This window comes from Danio rerio, chromosome 19, assembly GCF_049306965.1.
Source record: "Danio rerio strain Tuebingen ecotype United States chromosome 19, GRCz12tu, whole genome shotgun sequence".
NCBI lineage: Eukaryota > Metazoa > Chordata > Actinopteri > Cypriniformes > Danionidae > Danio > Danio rerio.
This window is the reverse complement of record NC_133194.1, coordinates 2,384,774-2,402,500: the sequence shown is the minus strand read 5'-3', so window position 1 is coordinate 2,402,500 and position 17,727 is coordinate 2,384,774. Positions and strand designations below refer to the sequence as shown.

General features: G+C 31.7%; 1 protein-coding gene across 3 annotated transcripts in view; it reads left to right on the top strand.

The window, feature by feature from the left end:
• The window catches only part of ankrd28a (ankyrin repeat domain 28a), a 43,380-nt gene that overhangs the window by 12,948 nt on the left and 12,705 nt on the right, over positions 1–17,727 (top strand). For all 3 annotated transcript variants that reach the window (XM_073931332.1, XM_073931331.1, XM_073931333.1), the window contains 12 exons: positions 5,584–5,662; positions 5,923–5,993; positions 7,232–7,432; positions 9,591–9,678; positions 9,764–9,906; positions 11,186–11,398; positions 14,127–14,205; positions 15,311–15,425; positions 15,503–15,585; positions 16,108–16,171; positions 16,266–16,334; positions 17,308–17,448. In XM_073931332.1, the coding sequence (XP_073787433.1) occupies positions 5,584–5,662; positions 5,923–5,993; positions 7,232–7,432; positions 9,591–9,678; positions 9,764–9,906; positions 11,186–11,398; positions 14,127–14,205; positions 15,311–15,425; positions 15,503–15,585; positions 16,108–16,171; positions 16,266–16,334; positions 17,308–17,448 (1,346 nt within the window). The remainder of the gene's footprint in view (positions 1–5,583; positions 5,663–5,922; positions 5,994–7,231; positions 7,433–9,590; positions 9,679–9,763; positions 9,907–11,185; positions 11,399–14,126; positions 14,206–15,310; positions 15,426–15,502; positions 15,586–16,107; positions 16,172–16,265; positions 16,335–17,307; positions 17,449–17,727) is intronic.

Genomic DNA, 17,727 nt, shown 5'->3' with positions numbered 1-17,727 from the left:
TTTATTCTGAGGCATGAACTACAAAATGTTAATTAAAATTTGTCCGGCCGACGATTCCCATAATTCTGATAAGTAACCCAAACTGTCTGTCAGCAAAAGTAGATTTGTACATCAGCAACCGCTCACACAGACAGATCCGCCGCTTGCGCGTACACACGAGCCGCTTTCATGACATGTGCACATGAGAGAGAGAGTCACAGCGGTAAAAACAAATGCTGAATCAAAACCTGTGAAACTCCTGAATCAATATTGGAGTGAGTTTTGCACGCTGGAAGAAGGACGACACCATGGCTGAAGTGTTTCTGTTAGACAGGTGATGTGATGTGTTCAAACTCTTTCAGTCACGCAGAGCTGATGTAGATAGTGTTGTTGTTATGAATAGGTTATATGCACAGAAGTGTTGTTCAGCCACTGAAATCTCCAACCCAGGCTCGTACTGGAAACGTAACCTCGCGGACGTTTCTGGAGACTGCGAAATCATCCTGGGAGGTACGTATTTGTGCAGTTTTTGTTTTTGTGAATCCGCGAGAGGCTGCTGTGCACGCTTTTTTGTGTCTCGAACGCCTCTGACGAGTGCACGCACGCCGTTTGCGCCCGCACGCCGTTTGCGCCCGCGCTGTTCTTGCGTAAAAAGCCGCTGGAGGCCGCTGTCGAGCGACCAACTGACCGACTGGCTGAATGACTGAACGATTGACTGGGCAGCCGGCCGATCAGCCGACCTGGCCACCTTCCAGCTCCTCCTTCTTCCCTAAACCCAAGCGACGATTTACAAAAAGCCGTGCCTTCGTCTGATTTTGACTCCTTTTCGGATTTCACCGCATTCTCGCCCCGTTACGAACTCGTTCACTTTATTTGTTGGTTTCTGTTTTTGGTCTTACCTGATTTCTGGAACCGCTCTTCCCCGGACTCGAACCCGGTCGTCGAACGCGGCCGGCTCCTCCTCTTCCTATGGGAAAGCCCTCCACACGGAGGAGGTGAGCCATCAGCCCAACCAGCGAGCGCGAAGAGGAGCGGCGTCACACCGCCCCGTAGCTTTCGCTTGAAAAAACGAAATGCAGCCATACGTACCTATGGCCACGTAAATCACGGTCTCCAGAGACGTCCGCGAGACTTCGTTTTCAGAATGAGCTTGGGTTGGAAATCTCCCGGTGAAAGATTAATGTGACTATTTTCAGTTTCATAAGGGAGTTTTACAACATTGATAATGTAGATTTATATTTAGTTTAACAATAAAACATCAGTAGATGGCGCTATTCAGCCTAGCCTGCTTGGCTAATGAAGTGAAATTGGTTTTATATTCACACCACAGAAACTCTCTTCCACTTTTGATTGCTTCTGCTTGGATATTAGGAGCAGCTCATTGATCTCTCAGTGATGGATGATCTGGGAAACAGCTCTGAAATGGACTCTTTCTTCTACATTACTCCTCTTGGTTTGGATAATGGAGCTTCATCTGAGAGGTTAACACGCTGCCATGGTGGTTTGTTTTACGGCTCCCTGTTTAACGAGGAGTCTGTTTTCATCAGCAATCTGGAGCGACGCCCATTTAAATGCCAGCCAATTGTTGATGGCCTGCTTGGTCACGTGAGGCAGTGTGGTTTGGCCTCCTGGTTTCCATTCTCATTCCAGAGCAGATGGGAAGCAGAAGCCTGCAGGGTGGCACGACTGCAGAGGATGAATGAATGATGGCCGCGCTTTCCTGATTGACTTTATTGATGAGAACGTAGATCGAGCTGGTTTCTGTTCTCCAGCATTCAGAGAAACACTTAAAGGATAAACTCAGGAGATATCAGAAACTTGATGTAAAAAATACTGAATTATTAGCCCGCCTGTATATGTTTGTCCCTGACTTCTGTTTAACGGAGAGAGGATTATGTTTAGACACATTTCTAAACATATTCCTTTTAATAACTGATTTAGTTTATCTTCGCCATGATGACAGCACAAATTATTTGACTAGATATTTTACTAGTGTTCAGCTTAAAGTGACATTTTAAAGCTTAACTAGGTAAATTAGGGTAAAGATAGTGTAATTAGGCAAGTCATTGTATAACAGTGGTTTGTTCTGGAGACAATCCATAACTAATATTGCTAAAGGGGGCTAATAAAATTGACCCTAAAAATGGGTTTTAAAAAAATTAAAACTGCTTTTATTCTTGCCAAAATAAAACAAATAAGACTTTCTCCAGAAGAAAAAATATTATCAGACATACTGTAAAAATTTCCTGAATCTGGTAAACATCGTTTGGGAAATATTTCGAAAAGAAATAACAGGAGGGCGAATAATCTTGACTTCAGCTGAATGTCTCATGTTTCTGCCTCAGGAGATCTGTGGCCACATTGATCGGTATGGATCTCACACACACACACACACACACGCACACACACACACACAGGCATACAAATGCATCAGTGTGTGCCATGCGCAAGAATCCAGTGTGTGTATCAAATATCACACACCCAGCTCGAACCGCACATGCATCACACACAGAGCTGTCAAACGGAGGGCAAAACACATGCAAATCAGAGGTGAACTGCAAAAGTAGCTTTCTCTCCAGCCGATATGCGTTTCGTTGTGTGTTTGTGAGCTGCAGTCATTCAGAAGTATGCGATGAACATTTTTTACTGCTCTGAATCCTGCTCTTAATGTTTTAAGATTTGTTTTATATAAAGTGAAGTCACTTTAACAATTATTCAGGCAGGTTTCTCTAGGAAATTTGTTAATTCATTAATTTTTTCTTCGACTTAATCCCTTATTTATCATGGGACGCCACAGCGGAATGAACCGCCAACTATTCCATCATATTTTTTATGCCCTTCCAGCCTCAAACTGAGAAATTGCTCGGAAACGTTTTATAATATTTATCATATTTTAATGAAATAGGATTGATGTAAATGACTTGTGTTTGTTTGAATGTTTTTTATTGTATTTAATCATGTTGTTTAATCATTAATCATTTAATCAAATATATGATGTGATACTAGAGAATCAGATTGGTTGATGCATTTCGCCTGCATTATTTTTCATAGAGGATTTTAGAGGAAGTTATTAATATGTTTATTCAGCAGGAATGCACGGATGTTATGGAAAGTGACAGGGAATGTATTTTTTTAAGATTTCATATTGAGCAGCAAAACAGTTTTCGAACTAGTTTAAAAATGAAGCATGTTTTCCAGGAATTATTTATATCTAAAAAATATTCCATTGAAAAAGAGCAATCTTAAATGCAAATAACATTACAGTTTTACTGTATTTTTAAAAGGAAAAAAATATCTAAAAATAAATGAAATACATATACGGTTGAGGTCAGAATTATTAGCTCCCTTTGTTTTCTTTTTTTAAATATTTCCCATATGATGTTTAACAGGGCAAGAACATTTTCACATTATGTCTGATAATATTTGTGCTTTTGGACAAAGTCTTATTTGTTTTATTTCAGCTAGAATAAAAGCAGTTTTTAATTTTTTAAACACCATTTTAAGGTCAAAATTATTAGCCCTATTTAAGCTATATTGTTTTCTGATCGTCTACAGAACAAACCATCCTAATAATTCAGAGGGGCTAATAATTCTGACTTCAATTGTAAATATATTGCATCTATGTACATTAATTATGTCTTGGATGTTTGTAAGGAAAATGTAGCATGTAGCATGCTGTTATGTAAGAAAAAGTTCAGTTTTAAGTCTGTTGTATGTTATATATTTATATGTACAGTTGAATTCTGCAGTTGAAGAATTATTAGCCCCCTGCTTATTTTTTTATCCCAATTTCTGTTTAATGGAGTGCAGATTTTTTCAACACATTTCTACTCGTAATAGTTTTAATAACTCATCTCTAATAACTGATTTATTTTATCTTTGCCATGATGACAGTAAATAATATTAGACTAGATATTCTTCAAGACACTTCTATACAGCTTAAAGTGACATTTAAAGGCTTAACTAGGTTAATTAGGGTAACTAGGCAGGTTAGGGTAATTAGGCAAGTTATTGTATAATGATGGTTTGTTCTGTAGACTATCAAAGAATAGCTTAAAGGGGCTAATAATATTGATCTTAAAATGATGTTTAAAAATTAAAAACTGCTTTTATTCTAGCCGAAATAAAACAAATAATACTTTCTCCAGAAGAAAAAATATTATCAGACATACTGTCAATTTCCTTGCTCTGTTAAACATCATTTAAGAAATATTTTAAAAAGAAAAATCAAAGGGAGCTTAACAATTCTTACTTCAACTGTGTATATATATATATATATATATATATATATATATATATATATATATATATATATATATATATATATATATATATATATGTGTATGTGTGTGTATATATATATATATATATATATATATACATATTAGAATTTTATAATATTATATTTACATTTTATAATATAAAAAAATATATAATTTTTTTCTAATTAGAAATTTTGTTCATTTTAAATAGTAGAAATAGTAAAAAATTTACAATTTCAAAATGGAAATTGTTTACTAACCACAAAATATTAAAAGGGAGTGTACAGTCTGTGTATTGCTGAAAAGAGCTAAATTAATTGCACACTACAATATATATATATATATATATATATATATATATATATATATATATATATATATATATATATATATATATATATATATATATATATATATATATATATATAAAAATATATATATATATATATATATATATATATATATATATATATATATATTTATATATATATATATATATATATATATATATATATATATATATATATATATATATATATATATATATATATATATATATATATATATATATATTGCGATATGAGAAATACTTCACCAGATGGCTTGAATAGCTCTATTTAGGAAAAATCATTTGTTGAATCCAAATCATGTTTAGAGTGGTTGGGTTGATTTTTCTAAGAGTGTGAATTATGTATAAAAAAATTAAAATGCAAGAATAATTACAAAAAAATTAACAGTTCTGTATGAGTCTCTTCAGGCAGTCAAACAGTATTCAGATACAGTAATGTAGTAATGCAAAATAACACTGTACACTCTTCATTGTACTAATAAATCACTACATTTTTTCTTCATTAAAGTTAATAATATTGATATCACTTTATTTAGATGGTGCCTTTAACACATTTTGTTGAATTTAAGTTGGGGTTAGTGTAAGTTGACATGTACTTTTTTATAGTCAGGTAAATGTCTGTTGAAGGAGCAGCATCAGCAGATATTCAGCAGACAGTCTACTAATACTCCAATGAGAAGTACTTGGCATGTAGTTCAATGCTACTTGTAGTCAACAAAATGTGCAATAGGGACCATCAAAATAAAGTCTTACCAAAATACTTGACTGTGCCTGAATGCTTTACATTTTCTTGAAATAGTAAAGTTTCACTCTGTTATGATTACACTTGCAGTGACTCCACAAATCTCATGTATTCTCAGCTGTTGATTGACTATAATCCTGACTTAACATTGTGATATCGATGCTGAAGCGCTATATTGTGCAGCCTTACTGCAGTGAGTTTTAAAAAACTGGTTTGTTTTATATTTAATTGTTGTGTTTGTGTCTCCTCAGGACAGTGAGAAGAGGACGCCGCTTCACGCTGCTGCATATCTTGGGGACGCTGAGATCATCGAGCTGCTCATTCTGTCCGGTATGAATACATCTCAGATTTGTTGAGCACGACACCAGTAACTGACAAAACACCATGTGAAGTCCTTCATTGTGTGAAGCAGGAGGTGTCATCATGAATGGTGGAGTAAAACTAACAGGTGCTAAAACTAACAGGTGTATGTTAAGCTTCAGACGTGATCCCGGGGTTTGTATTCTGATCAAGCTGATGGGAAGCTCTGCTTATATTGCTTCATCTGTGACATATCTGTAATTCATTCACGTGTTTCTGTTCTCTTTCAGGGGCAAGAGTCAACGCCAAAGACAATAAATGGCTCACTCCTCTTCACCGGGCCGTAGCTTCCTGTAGTGAGGTACGACACTTCCTGTCCTGACTGAACAACACATGTTAACAAATAAACATTTCAGACGCATTAATGCAAGACAATGCAGGTGAATACGGTAAAAAATACCACACATTTAGTCAATTTCTATAAAATTTTGTTGCACGTCAGACATTTTCTCAGTTTTAGCATCTGTGTAGTTACTTCAATAGTTGATAATGACTTTATAATTACAACTGCAAACTTTATTTTGTATTAATAGTAATCATAATAATAATAGTAATAATAGTGGCAATAACAATAATAATTATAATATTATTAATAAATAATAGTAATAGTAAAAATAATAATAGTAATGGTAATCGTAATAATTATAATAACAATTTTAATAATAATAATAATAATAATAATAGTAACAATAATAATAATAATAGTACAACAACAATATTAATTATAATAATAGTAGTAATAATAATAATAATAATCATAATCATAATTGTAGTAATAATAATAATAATAATAGTACAACAACAACAATAATAATAGTAGTAATAATAATAATAATAATTATTATTATTATTATTATTATTATTATACTAATAATAGTTATAATACAAATAATAAAAACAACAATAATTATAATAATAACAATAATAATAGTAATAATTATAATTGCAATAATAATAATAATAATAGTAGTAATAATTGTTATTATAATAATATTATAGTCATAATATTAATAATAATCGGACTAATAATAATAATAATAATAATATTAATAATAACAACAACAACAACAATAATAATAATAATAGTAGTAGTAGTAGTAGTAGTAGTAATAGTAGCAATAATAATAGTAGTAATAATATTAATAATAATATTAATAATAATCATACTAATAATAGTTACAATACAAATAATAATAACAACAATAATAATAGTAATAACAATAATTGTAATAATAATAATAATAATAATAATAATGATAAAAATAATAGTAATGATTGTTATTATAATAATATTATAGTAATAATAATAATAATAGTAGTAGTAGTAATAGTAACAATAATAATAATAGTAATAATAATAATATTAATAATAATTGTAATAATAATAACAATAATCATTGTAATAATATTAATAGTAGGAAAATAAAAAAATTATTATAATAATATTAATAATAATAGAAGAACCAATAATAATATTAATAATTATTATAAATTGTCTGCAGTGTGTGTCAGTAATGCTGCTGATGGTGTGTTTTTCAGGAGGCCGTTCAGGTGTTGTTGAAACACTCTGCGGATGTGAACGCGCGGGATAAGAGCTGGCAGACGCCGCTGCACGTAGCCGCTTCCCATAAGGCCTTACGTTGTGCTGAGGCTCTGCTCCCACTGCTGAGTAATGTCAATGTGTCGGACCGAGCCGGAAGAACAGCGCTGCACCACGCGGCCTTCAGCGGACACCTGGAGGTACACACACAAACACACATATAGACTCTTTTTAGTCTTGTCAGGTGTTAGTTGACTAAAAGTCAGTTTCGTCTAGTTTTATTCGATGAAAACTGATGACATTTGAGTCTATATTTAGTCGACAAACTGATGACGTTTAGTTTAGTTTAAGTCAGTGAAAACTGATGACATAGTTAAATCTAGTTCATTCATTCGTTCATTTTCTTTTCGGTTTAGTCCCCTTATCAATCAGGGGTCGCCACCGCGGAATGAACCGCCAACTTATTCAGCATATGGTTTAAGCAGTGGATGCCCTTCCAGCTGCAACCCATCACTGGGAAACATCCACACACACTCATTCACACTCATACACTACGGTAAATTTTTAGTTTACCCAATTCACCTGTACCGCATGTCTTTGGACCTGTGGGGGAAACCGGTGCACCCGGAGGAAACCCACGCCAACATGGGATTTCCAAATAAACATACACTATTTGGATCATAGACACTAACACAAAGACTGACACAGACTCAAAGCATTCCCTGTGTTTGATCTAATCAGTTAGTGCACATTTTGCTTTGCATATCAGTTGATTTTGCGGCGTTTGTTTGTGGTGTTTGATCCTCTCTCTGCTGTGAGATTAATGACCGCAGCAGATTGAGCTCAGTTCAGGATGCCTCTGGCGAACACACGACCCAAAAACTGACACTTTATTCATTGATGAAGGTTTTTTCCAGCACACAAGAAAAAAATGACTTGTAAGACAAATTACAACATAATATTAATATTAATTCATTAACAATGTCTTTTTTTAACATTAACATTTAATTCTGTCTGCAAATTATGCTTATATTAGAAATATAAAAATTAGATTTTTTTTGTAAAAAAAATTAAATATGTGAAAAAATACAGTTATTACTTATTACTTATTATTTTTATTATCATTATTACTGATCTTATGTGATATGACTATATCATTATTAACATTATTACTTATTATCATTATATAGATATTTTATATATATTTATATATACACACACACACACACTGATAATCATGATTTCGGAATTTGTCACAACTGATTGTTGTAATGTTTTTTTTTTAATGTTTACAGTTTATTAGCAAGTTTATTAGATTTATATTTGGTTTGTAGTCATTTGTGATTACAAGGTTTTTATATGTTTTTTTTTTATTTTGCCAATTTCTAATATTTCCGAATTTCACATAATAATAAGATTATAATATAATATAATGAAAATCTGCTATATATATATATATATATATATATATATATATATATATATATATATATATATATATATATATATATATATATATATGTATATATATATATGTGTATATATATAAATAAAAATATGTATATGTTTAGAAAACAGTTCTGTCTGTTTCTCGAATCTAATTGGCTGATAGCCGTGATTATAAGTAATATCAGCACCCGTACAGCCTCTTTACCCTTTGTGTATTACTCCGCCCACATACAGCCAGCAACAAGCAGACACTACAGATCTAAAGTTTAAAGGATGCTTGCTCAGCTGTTTAACTGTCAGCTTATGATTTGAATCCAACGCTGAAGAAAGTAGTTCCTCATACAAAAAGGTTTTTTAAGACTCTCTGTTTGATTTTGCTTTTATATACACAATTATGCCATCAAACTGTTGTATAAACGCAATATTACTCGAGTAGCAGTGCGATATGGCTTTATATCGGCACTGGTGGGGCACTATATATATATATATATATATATATATATATATATATATATATATATATATATATATATATATATATATATATATATATATATATATATATATATATATATTCACTTTTGGAATATATATTAGAAATTTTCACAGTATTTGCTTTAATATTTTTTCTTCTGGAGAAAGTCTTATTTGTTTAATTTCGGCTTCTGTAAAAGCACTTCTTAGTTTTTTAAATCATTTTACTGTCAATATTATCAGCAATGTTTTACAGGAGGGCTAAAAAAATAAGTCTTTATTTTTAAATATTTTGTAATTTTTAAACATGTTTCTCTACTTTTAAACCCTCTCGTACCCTCTCTCTTGTTGAAAATTGCTAATCTAGACTATCTAAATAAATTAATACTCAGTTGTGAATTGATTAAATATATCATCTCTGTTCCGTCATCTTAGATGGTTCAGCTGCTGGTGTCCAGAGGAGCAAACATCAACGCTTTCGATAAGAAGGACCGGCGAGCTGTTCACTGGGCCGCATACATGGGTAAAACATGAGGATAAAAAGAAAACACACACCTACCTTAAACTGTGTCTAATGTGAAATCTTTGTGTGTGTGTGTGTGTGTCAGGTCATTTAGAGGTGCTGAAGTTCCTGGTGTGTCGCGGCGCGGAGGTTTGCTGTAAGGATAAGCGGTCGTACAGTCCTCTCCACGCCGCTGCCTCCAGTGGGATGATCAACGTGCTCAAATACCTGCTCAGTCTGGGTGTGGATGTGAGTAAGCCCCACCCACAATGCACATGTAGCCCCGCCCCCTCAGGTTATGTTTTAATGGGTTTGCAGAACAATCATTTTAAAATAATAACGTGTCAACTTGTGTTCTTTCAATTTTATAGTTCATAAATAAATTAAGCGCTTATGATATGTATTCTAAATATTTATTATTATTATTATTATTATTATTATTATTATTATTATTATTATTATTATTATTATTGTTATTGTTATATATCTTACTTTTCCATAATTTATTTTATTTTTAAATCAAAATTTAATTACTAAAATGCATAACTTAATACATAACATTTAAGAAACATTAAAAAGAAATATTAATTAATACATTTAATAATAATAATAAATTTATTTAAAAAAACTTTATATATATATATATATATATATATATATATAATATGCAAAAAAAAATATTTAGAAAAGTACATATATACGTTTATTTATTCATTTTAATTATTTAGAAATTGTATTTATTTGTTTATATATTTGTTAATTATTTATTTCTTTTATTATTTTATTTATTTATAAATATTTTTATTATTTTATTTATTTTATTAATATGTTTATATATTTATTTATGAATATCATTTATTTATTTGTTTATTTATTTATTTATATGAAATATAAAAAATTATAAATTTAGATTAATAAAATGGTTATGCATTGTGTAAGGGATTTTAGCATAATACAATATAATATAATATAATATAATATAATATAATATAATATAATATAATATAATATAATATATCAAGCAAATCAACATAAATGTATTATTTTTATTAAAGAACGGCTTAATTATCTCTGCATTAATCATCTGCATGAAAGGTCAATTTATTTGTTTGCTTATTTATTTTATAAGTCAAATTTATTCTTTATTCAATTACTATATAATGTATTTATCTGATGCTAATCTGAATTTTTAGCATAATTTCTGCAGTTTTCAGTGTCACAAATCATCCAGATATATCATTAGCTACTCAAGATAATTATAATAATTGTTATTATCATTTCTGAAAACGCTTTATCCACTTCATATTTCAAATGCTTCAGAAGAACAGCATTATATAATTATGCAGTGGAATCGGTTCAATTACTGGCATATAAGGAAAATTAATTATAATATTAAATATTTATTTCTGCTACAAGTGATTTTAGAAATATCTGCTTGTTATCCTGGAGATAGATTGTGCTGTTTCAAATTCAGTATAGAAACAATGACTGAAACGTGTTAAAGCATCTGATGTTTGTGTGTGTTTAGATAAATGAGCCGAATGCGTATGGAAACACGGCTCTCCATCTGGCGTGTTTTAACGGCCAGGATGTGGTGGTGAACGAGCTGATAGCGGCAGGAGCAGATGTCAATCAGGTCAATGAGAAGGGCTTTTCTGCCCTGCACTTCACCGCTGCGTCCCGTCAGGGCGCTCTCTGCCTGGAACTGCTCATCGCCAACAGAGCCAACCTCAACTGCAAGGTCCCACACATTTAACACTAGATTTACAGATGAAGTCACAGTTATTTTATTTTCTCAATATTTCCCAAATGATGTTGAACAGATTCTGGAATTTTTCACAGTATTTCCTATAATATTTTTTCTTGTGGAGAAAGTTTTACTTGTTTTATTTTGGCTAGAATAAAAGCAGTTCTTAATTTTTTTAAAGCATTTTAATATCAATATTATTTGCCCCCTTAAGCTATATTTGTTTTGGATTGTCTACAGAACAAACCACTGTTATACAATGACTTGCCTAATTACCCTAACTTTACCCTAATTAACCTAGTTAAGCCTTTAAATGTCACTTTAAGCTGAATAGAAGTGTCTTGAAGGATATCTAGTCAGATATCATGTGCTGTCATCATGGCAAAGATAAAATAAATCAGTTATTAGAGATGAGTTATTAAACTATTATGATTACAAATGTGCTGAAAAAATCTGCTCTCCGTTTAACAGAAATTGGGAGAAAATTTACAGGGGGCTAATAATTCTGACAACTGTACATTTAGGCTGATTTTGGTCTTTGATGTAACGTGAGCATGAATGTTGTTTTCAAAATGCTGTAATTATTATAAATAAGAACTGATCTGCGCATATTAAACGGAAATACAGTAAATAAACCAGAAAGAGTCAGAATCATAAGGTGGATTTATAAAATGATTTGCCATTTTTTTGGTCATTTTCAGGAGCGCAGAGTACACGCATACACACATATCAACACAAGAAGACAGAAGCACTTATAAATAAGTGGAAAATATAGTAAACATAAAAAATGATGAAGTTAAATCTATACATCTAGATGGTGTGTGTGCAATATGTGCATTGTTGCAAATAAGAAATACAAATATTTATATAAAAGTCTTTACATTTAAGAGGCTTGATTGGTCACAAAAACCGAAGAATTAACCTAAGAATTAATGCAGGTTCAAGAGTTCACAGCTAAGTTTGTTTGGCATGAGAGAGCCCCGAGCTCAAGGGATCCTCGAGCCCTGGGCTTCCTCCCGTTCGCAGAGCAAAAGGGGAGCCTGAGCTCAGTGGATCTCAGAAGTCCCCGGCTCCAGTAGCTAAGGGAACATGTGAGAAAAGGGGGTTAGACAAGTGTTTGATTTTTATGCATGATGTATATCTTTGGATGGTGGAAGGAAACCTGAGAACCCGGAGACAACCGGCGGGACCAGGGCCGGCAGTGTTCTTGCTGTGGGGCTCACAGTGCTAACCACTGGGCCGCCGGGCCGCCCGATCAATGGTAAAGGAGCAGAATTGGGGAGGTGGGGGGGGGGGCGATTTCTTCCAAACGAAGATGGAATGGACTGAAAGCTGTGGTTATTTATAGTAGCTTAGGGCTCGTATGATTGGAAGATAATGATTAGCTGACGCTCCATTCACACGGGGCGTCAGCGTCAACGCTTCCCATTCACTTTGAATGGGTGACGTCAGGCGTTGCCGAACTGCATTGTGGATCGAATGCGTCAGCCAATCAGATCGCTGTATGCAAATACACCAGTTAGACAGTGGCCTATTGCTGACTGAATTTCATTGGCTAAAGCTGCTTTGACGATCTCTTCAGCCCCAACCTCAGACACGCCTTCAGTCAAGCGTTGACGCTGAAGCCCCGTGTGAATGGGGCGTAATACGAGGCCGGCCATGATAAATCATAAGCACGTGATCCTCTCGAAATGAGTTTATAAATAAACCTCACTTAATAATATTATTAGCATTATCTAGTGCCATACTGTGTGTTTGATCACAAATGCTGTAAATGCTGAAAATTCTGCAACAGATTACAAAATAAATTGCATTTTAAAATATTTAAAGTTATTTTAATTTGCAATAATATTTCACAATTTTACTGCATTAACCACATATATACTACCTGACAAGAGTCTTGTTGTGGATCCCAGTTGTAAGAGCAGCAAATAATACCTTGACTTCAAGTTGATCATGGGTAAAAGTGTTAAAAAGGTGGATTTCTCTGCTGAATCATCTGTCAAACTGCATCCCAATCATCATGGAACCAGCATGGACCAAGATTCTCATAGAAATCAGTCAAGTTTGGTGAAGAAAAAAATCATGGTTTGGGGTTACATTCAATATGGGGGTGTGCGAGAGATCTGCTCCACGATTGGCCAGCCCAGTCACCAGACATGAACATTTTTGAGCATGTCTGGGGTAATATAAAGGAGGAGGCATTGAAGATGAATCAAAAGAATCCTGATGAACTCTGGGAGTCCTGCTGAACGCTTTCTTTGCCATTCCAGATGACTTTATTAATCAATGGTTTGAGTCATGTCAGAGATGTATGGATGCAGTCCTCCAAGCTCATGATGGAGTCAGACACAATATTCATTCTGTCTCCACTGCAGCAGGACTTTATATTCTATACTGGACATTATTTCTGTTCAGCGATGAGACTTTAGTCTAAGCAGAGTCAGATCTTACTGTCCTAATGACATCAGTCAAAATCAAGACATGATCATATTTTATTGTGCTCAAATTAGCATCATCTTAAGGCCTTTGCCTTTCATATTTCATATTTCTAAGCTACTTCTGATACCAAATCATCAACTGGAAGTCATGTTATTATTTGTTGTTCCTAAATAGGTGACAAGACTTTCGTCAGGTAGTTTATATACATGATTAATTAAATAATACCACGGTGAACATACGTCTTTTTTTTAAATAAATATTAATGTAACTTCTCCTCCAGAGTAAAGATGGTAAAACTCCTCTCCACATGGCAGCCATTCACGGCCGATACTCCAGATCACAGGCCATCATTCAGAACGGTGAGGGTTTGTTTGTATTTACCTATATTCATGTTTACATCTGTTTATTATCATTTATATTGTACTTTTACTATGTTTGTAAAGCGCTTCGAGCTGCAGTACGAATAATGCTTTTATTGCTGAGATTTTTTGTCTCATTTTATTGTCCAAATATCTAAAAATGCTTAAATCAAGGAGTGTTTTCTAGACAAGTAAAACAATGTAGTCTCATTTTAACAAATAATATGCCAAAACTAGCAGAGTTTACCTTTAAAACAAGTGAAGTAATCTGCCAAAGTGATACACAAAATAATCTTGTTGACATGAGACTATTTCGCTCACCCCATTGGCAGATTATTTTGCTTGTTTTAAGGTAAAACTCGCTTAATTTTGACATTTTATTTATATTTTTTGCTTATCTAAAAATGCTTCTTGATTTAAGAAGTTTTAGGTATTCGGAGTAAAATCAAGACACAAAAATCCAAGTTAGAAAAGCATTATTTACAGTCTACCTTTAAAAGCGCTATTTAAAAATAAAGTTTATTATTATTAATATTATTATTATTATTATTATTATTATTGATGTTATTATAATTATTATTAATGTTATTATGATTATTTTTATTATTAATATTGATGTTGTTATTATTATTATTATTGTTATTATTAATATTATTATTATTATTATTATAAATGTTATTGTTGTTGTTATTATTATCATTATTATTATTATTATTAATGCTATTATTATTATTAATATTATATATTATATATATATTATTGTTGTTGTTGTTATTATTATTGATGTTATTATTATTATTATTATTATTATAAATGTTATTATTGTTGTTATTATCATCATTATTATTATTATTATTATTATTATTATTGTTATTATTAATGCTATTATTATTATTATATATTATATATATTATTGTTGTTGTTGTTGTTGTTTTTATTATTAATGATGTTATTATTTATTATTATTATTATTATTAGTAGTAGTAGTAGTAGTAGTAGTAGTATTAATGTTATTATTATTATTTATATTATTTTTATTATTATTATTAATGTTATTATTATAATTTTCTGCCCATCTCTTGTTTATCTTCCTCTTCATCTGTAGGTGCAGAGATCAACTGTGAGGATGAGAACGGAAACTCTCCTCTTCATATAGCGGCTCGATACGGTCACGAGCTGCTCATCAACACACTCATAACCAACGGTGCTGACACAGCAAAGTGAGTCAGAGAGTGTGTTTTCACAGTTATGGCTAATATATGCGCTGGCGCTGATCATGTGACTCCGCCCACTGTAGGCGGGGCATCCATGGCATGTTCCCTCTCCATCTGGCAGCACTGAGTGGATTCTCCGACTGCTGCCGGAAACTTCTCTCCTCAGGTAAAACATGCGGAAACATTTTCTTTGAAGGCCATGAATTAATGAGTTAACACGGTTAATGTTAATGTTTTTTTATTTTCTGTTATTTTTATTCATATTTTACCTTTATTCTACACTTCTGTTTTCCTAATAATCATCTGCTGACTTCCTATTTTTATGAAGCCCCTCCCCCAGATATGCACAATGAACTCTGATTGGTCAGTGTTTTCTGATTTGCCCACTTCTTAATACATTTCAAAGGATACATCATTAAGGGGGTGGGGTTTATGTAAATTGTAGAACTGTGATGTCACAAACTCTGGAATTTCTTATTGCAGTTTCTCAGCAGCTTGTTTTATGTCTCTTTAAAATTTTAAATAAAATCTATTTTAGCACCAAACTTTTAGTGCTATTGATTTTCTTTGCAGTCAATCAGCAACATTACACACTAACTAAACTGAAATCATAATCAAGGCCCTTTTTAAAAGTGATTTTTGAGCATAAAGCTGTGGTTTAGTGATGATGTTAATGTTTTTGGTTCAGGTTTTGACATAGATACGGCGGATGACTTTGGCAGGACGTGTCTGCATGCGGCGGCTGCAGGAGGGTCAGTCGCAGCATTACTTCTCTCTGATTGGCTCATCAGCGCTCTCTTGTGTCCTGTGTTTATTGTCTTGTGTGTTTAACTTGTCTTTCTGCAGGAATCTGGAGTGCTTAAATCTGTTGTTGAACACAGGTGCTGATTTTAACAGGAAAGACCGATTTGGGAGGTGAAATATTTCAGATTATCAAACATATATTAACCCAGAAATCAGTTTTGATTTGTTTAATGTAATTCTTCTCTGGTCACCAAGATTGTTTAATGTATATGTATTTAAATCTAATTGAAGCACATCATTATTTCATTAATATTATAATTAAAGACGTGTTTTAAAATTTCAAAAATGTAGTTTTAATTAAAAATCTTTTATCCGTTTATCCACATTTAATTTGTATTTGTTTTATTATTATTCATTTTTAATATCTGTATAAATTATATCATAATATTTCTCTTATGCAATTTTTAAATTTAACGTTATGCAATGTTAATATTATATAATATAGTGCATATATACACATATAGTTTATGATACAATTTATTAAATAAATAAATTACTATATATTCGTTTTTTAATATATATTATATCATATTAAATTTTATTATGTTATATTATATTATATTATATTATATTATATTATATTATATTATATTATATTATATTATATTATATTATATTATATTATATTATATTATATTATATTATATTTTATTATATTATATTTTATTTTATTATATTATATTTTTTATATTATATTATATTTTTTATTATATTATATTATATTATATTATATTATACTTTATTATATTATATTATATTTTGTTATATTACATTATATTATATTTTTTATTATATTATATTATATTATATTATATTATATTATATTATGTTATGTTATGTTATGTTATGTTATGTTATGTTATTTTATGTTATATTATATTATATTATATTATATTATATTATATTATATTATATTATATTATATTATATTATATTATATTATATTATATTTTTTTCAGAGAGACTGGGCTATATATTTTCTTTCAGATTCCCAGCACAGATGTTGCTGGATTGATAAAGCAGATCACAATTCTTGCAGGAGGAATATGATTATGATTTCTGTTTCTGTCTGTCTGTGTGTCAGGACGGCGCTGCATTACGCTGCTGCTAACTGTAACTATCAGTGTCTGTTTGCTCTGGTTGGTTCTGGAGCGAGTGTGAACGAGCGAGACATCAGAGGCTGCAGTCCATTACACTACACTGCTGCTGCAGACTGTGATGGCAAGTGAGTGACACACACACACACACACACACATTCTGGTGGGGACTTTTATAGACACACTGATGGTTCTGCAGACTTGTAATTCACAGTCTGAGTCACAGGACTGATTTTTATAATCCCCATAGACAAGAAAAAATAGTGACTGCAAATTAAAGGAAAGTAGTGGAGTTAAAGTACCGATACAGCACTAAACATGTACCCAAAAGAAAAGTACAAATTTATAAAACTACTTAGTAAAGAACAATTCCTGAGAAAAACTACTGAATTACAGGAATTTGCGTA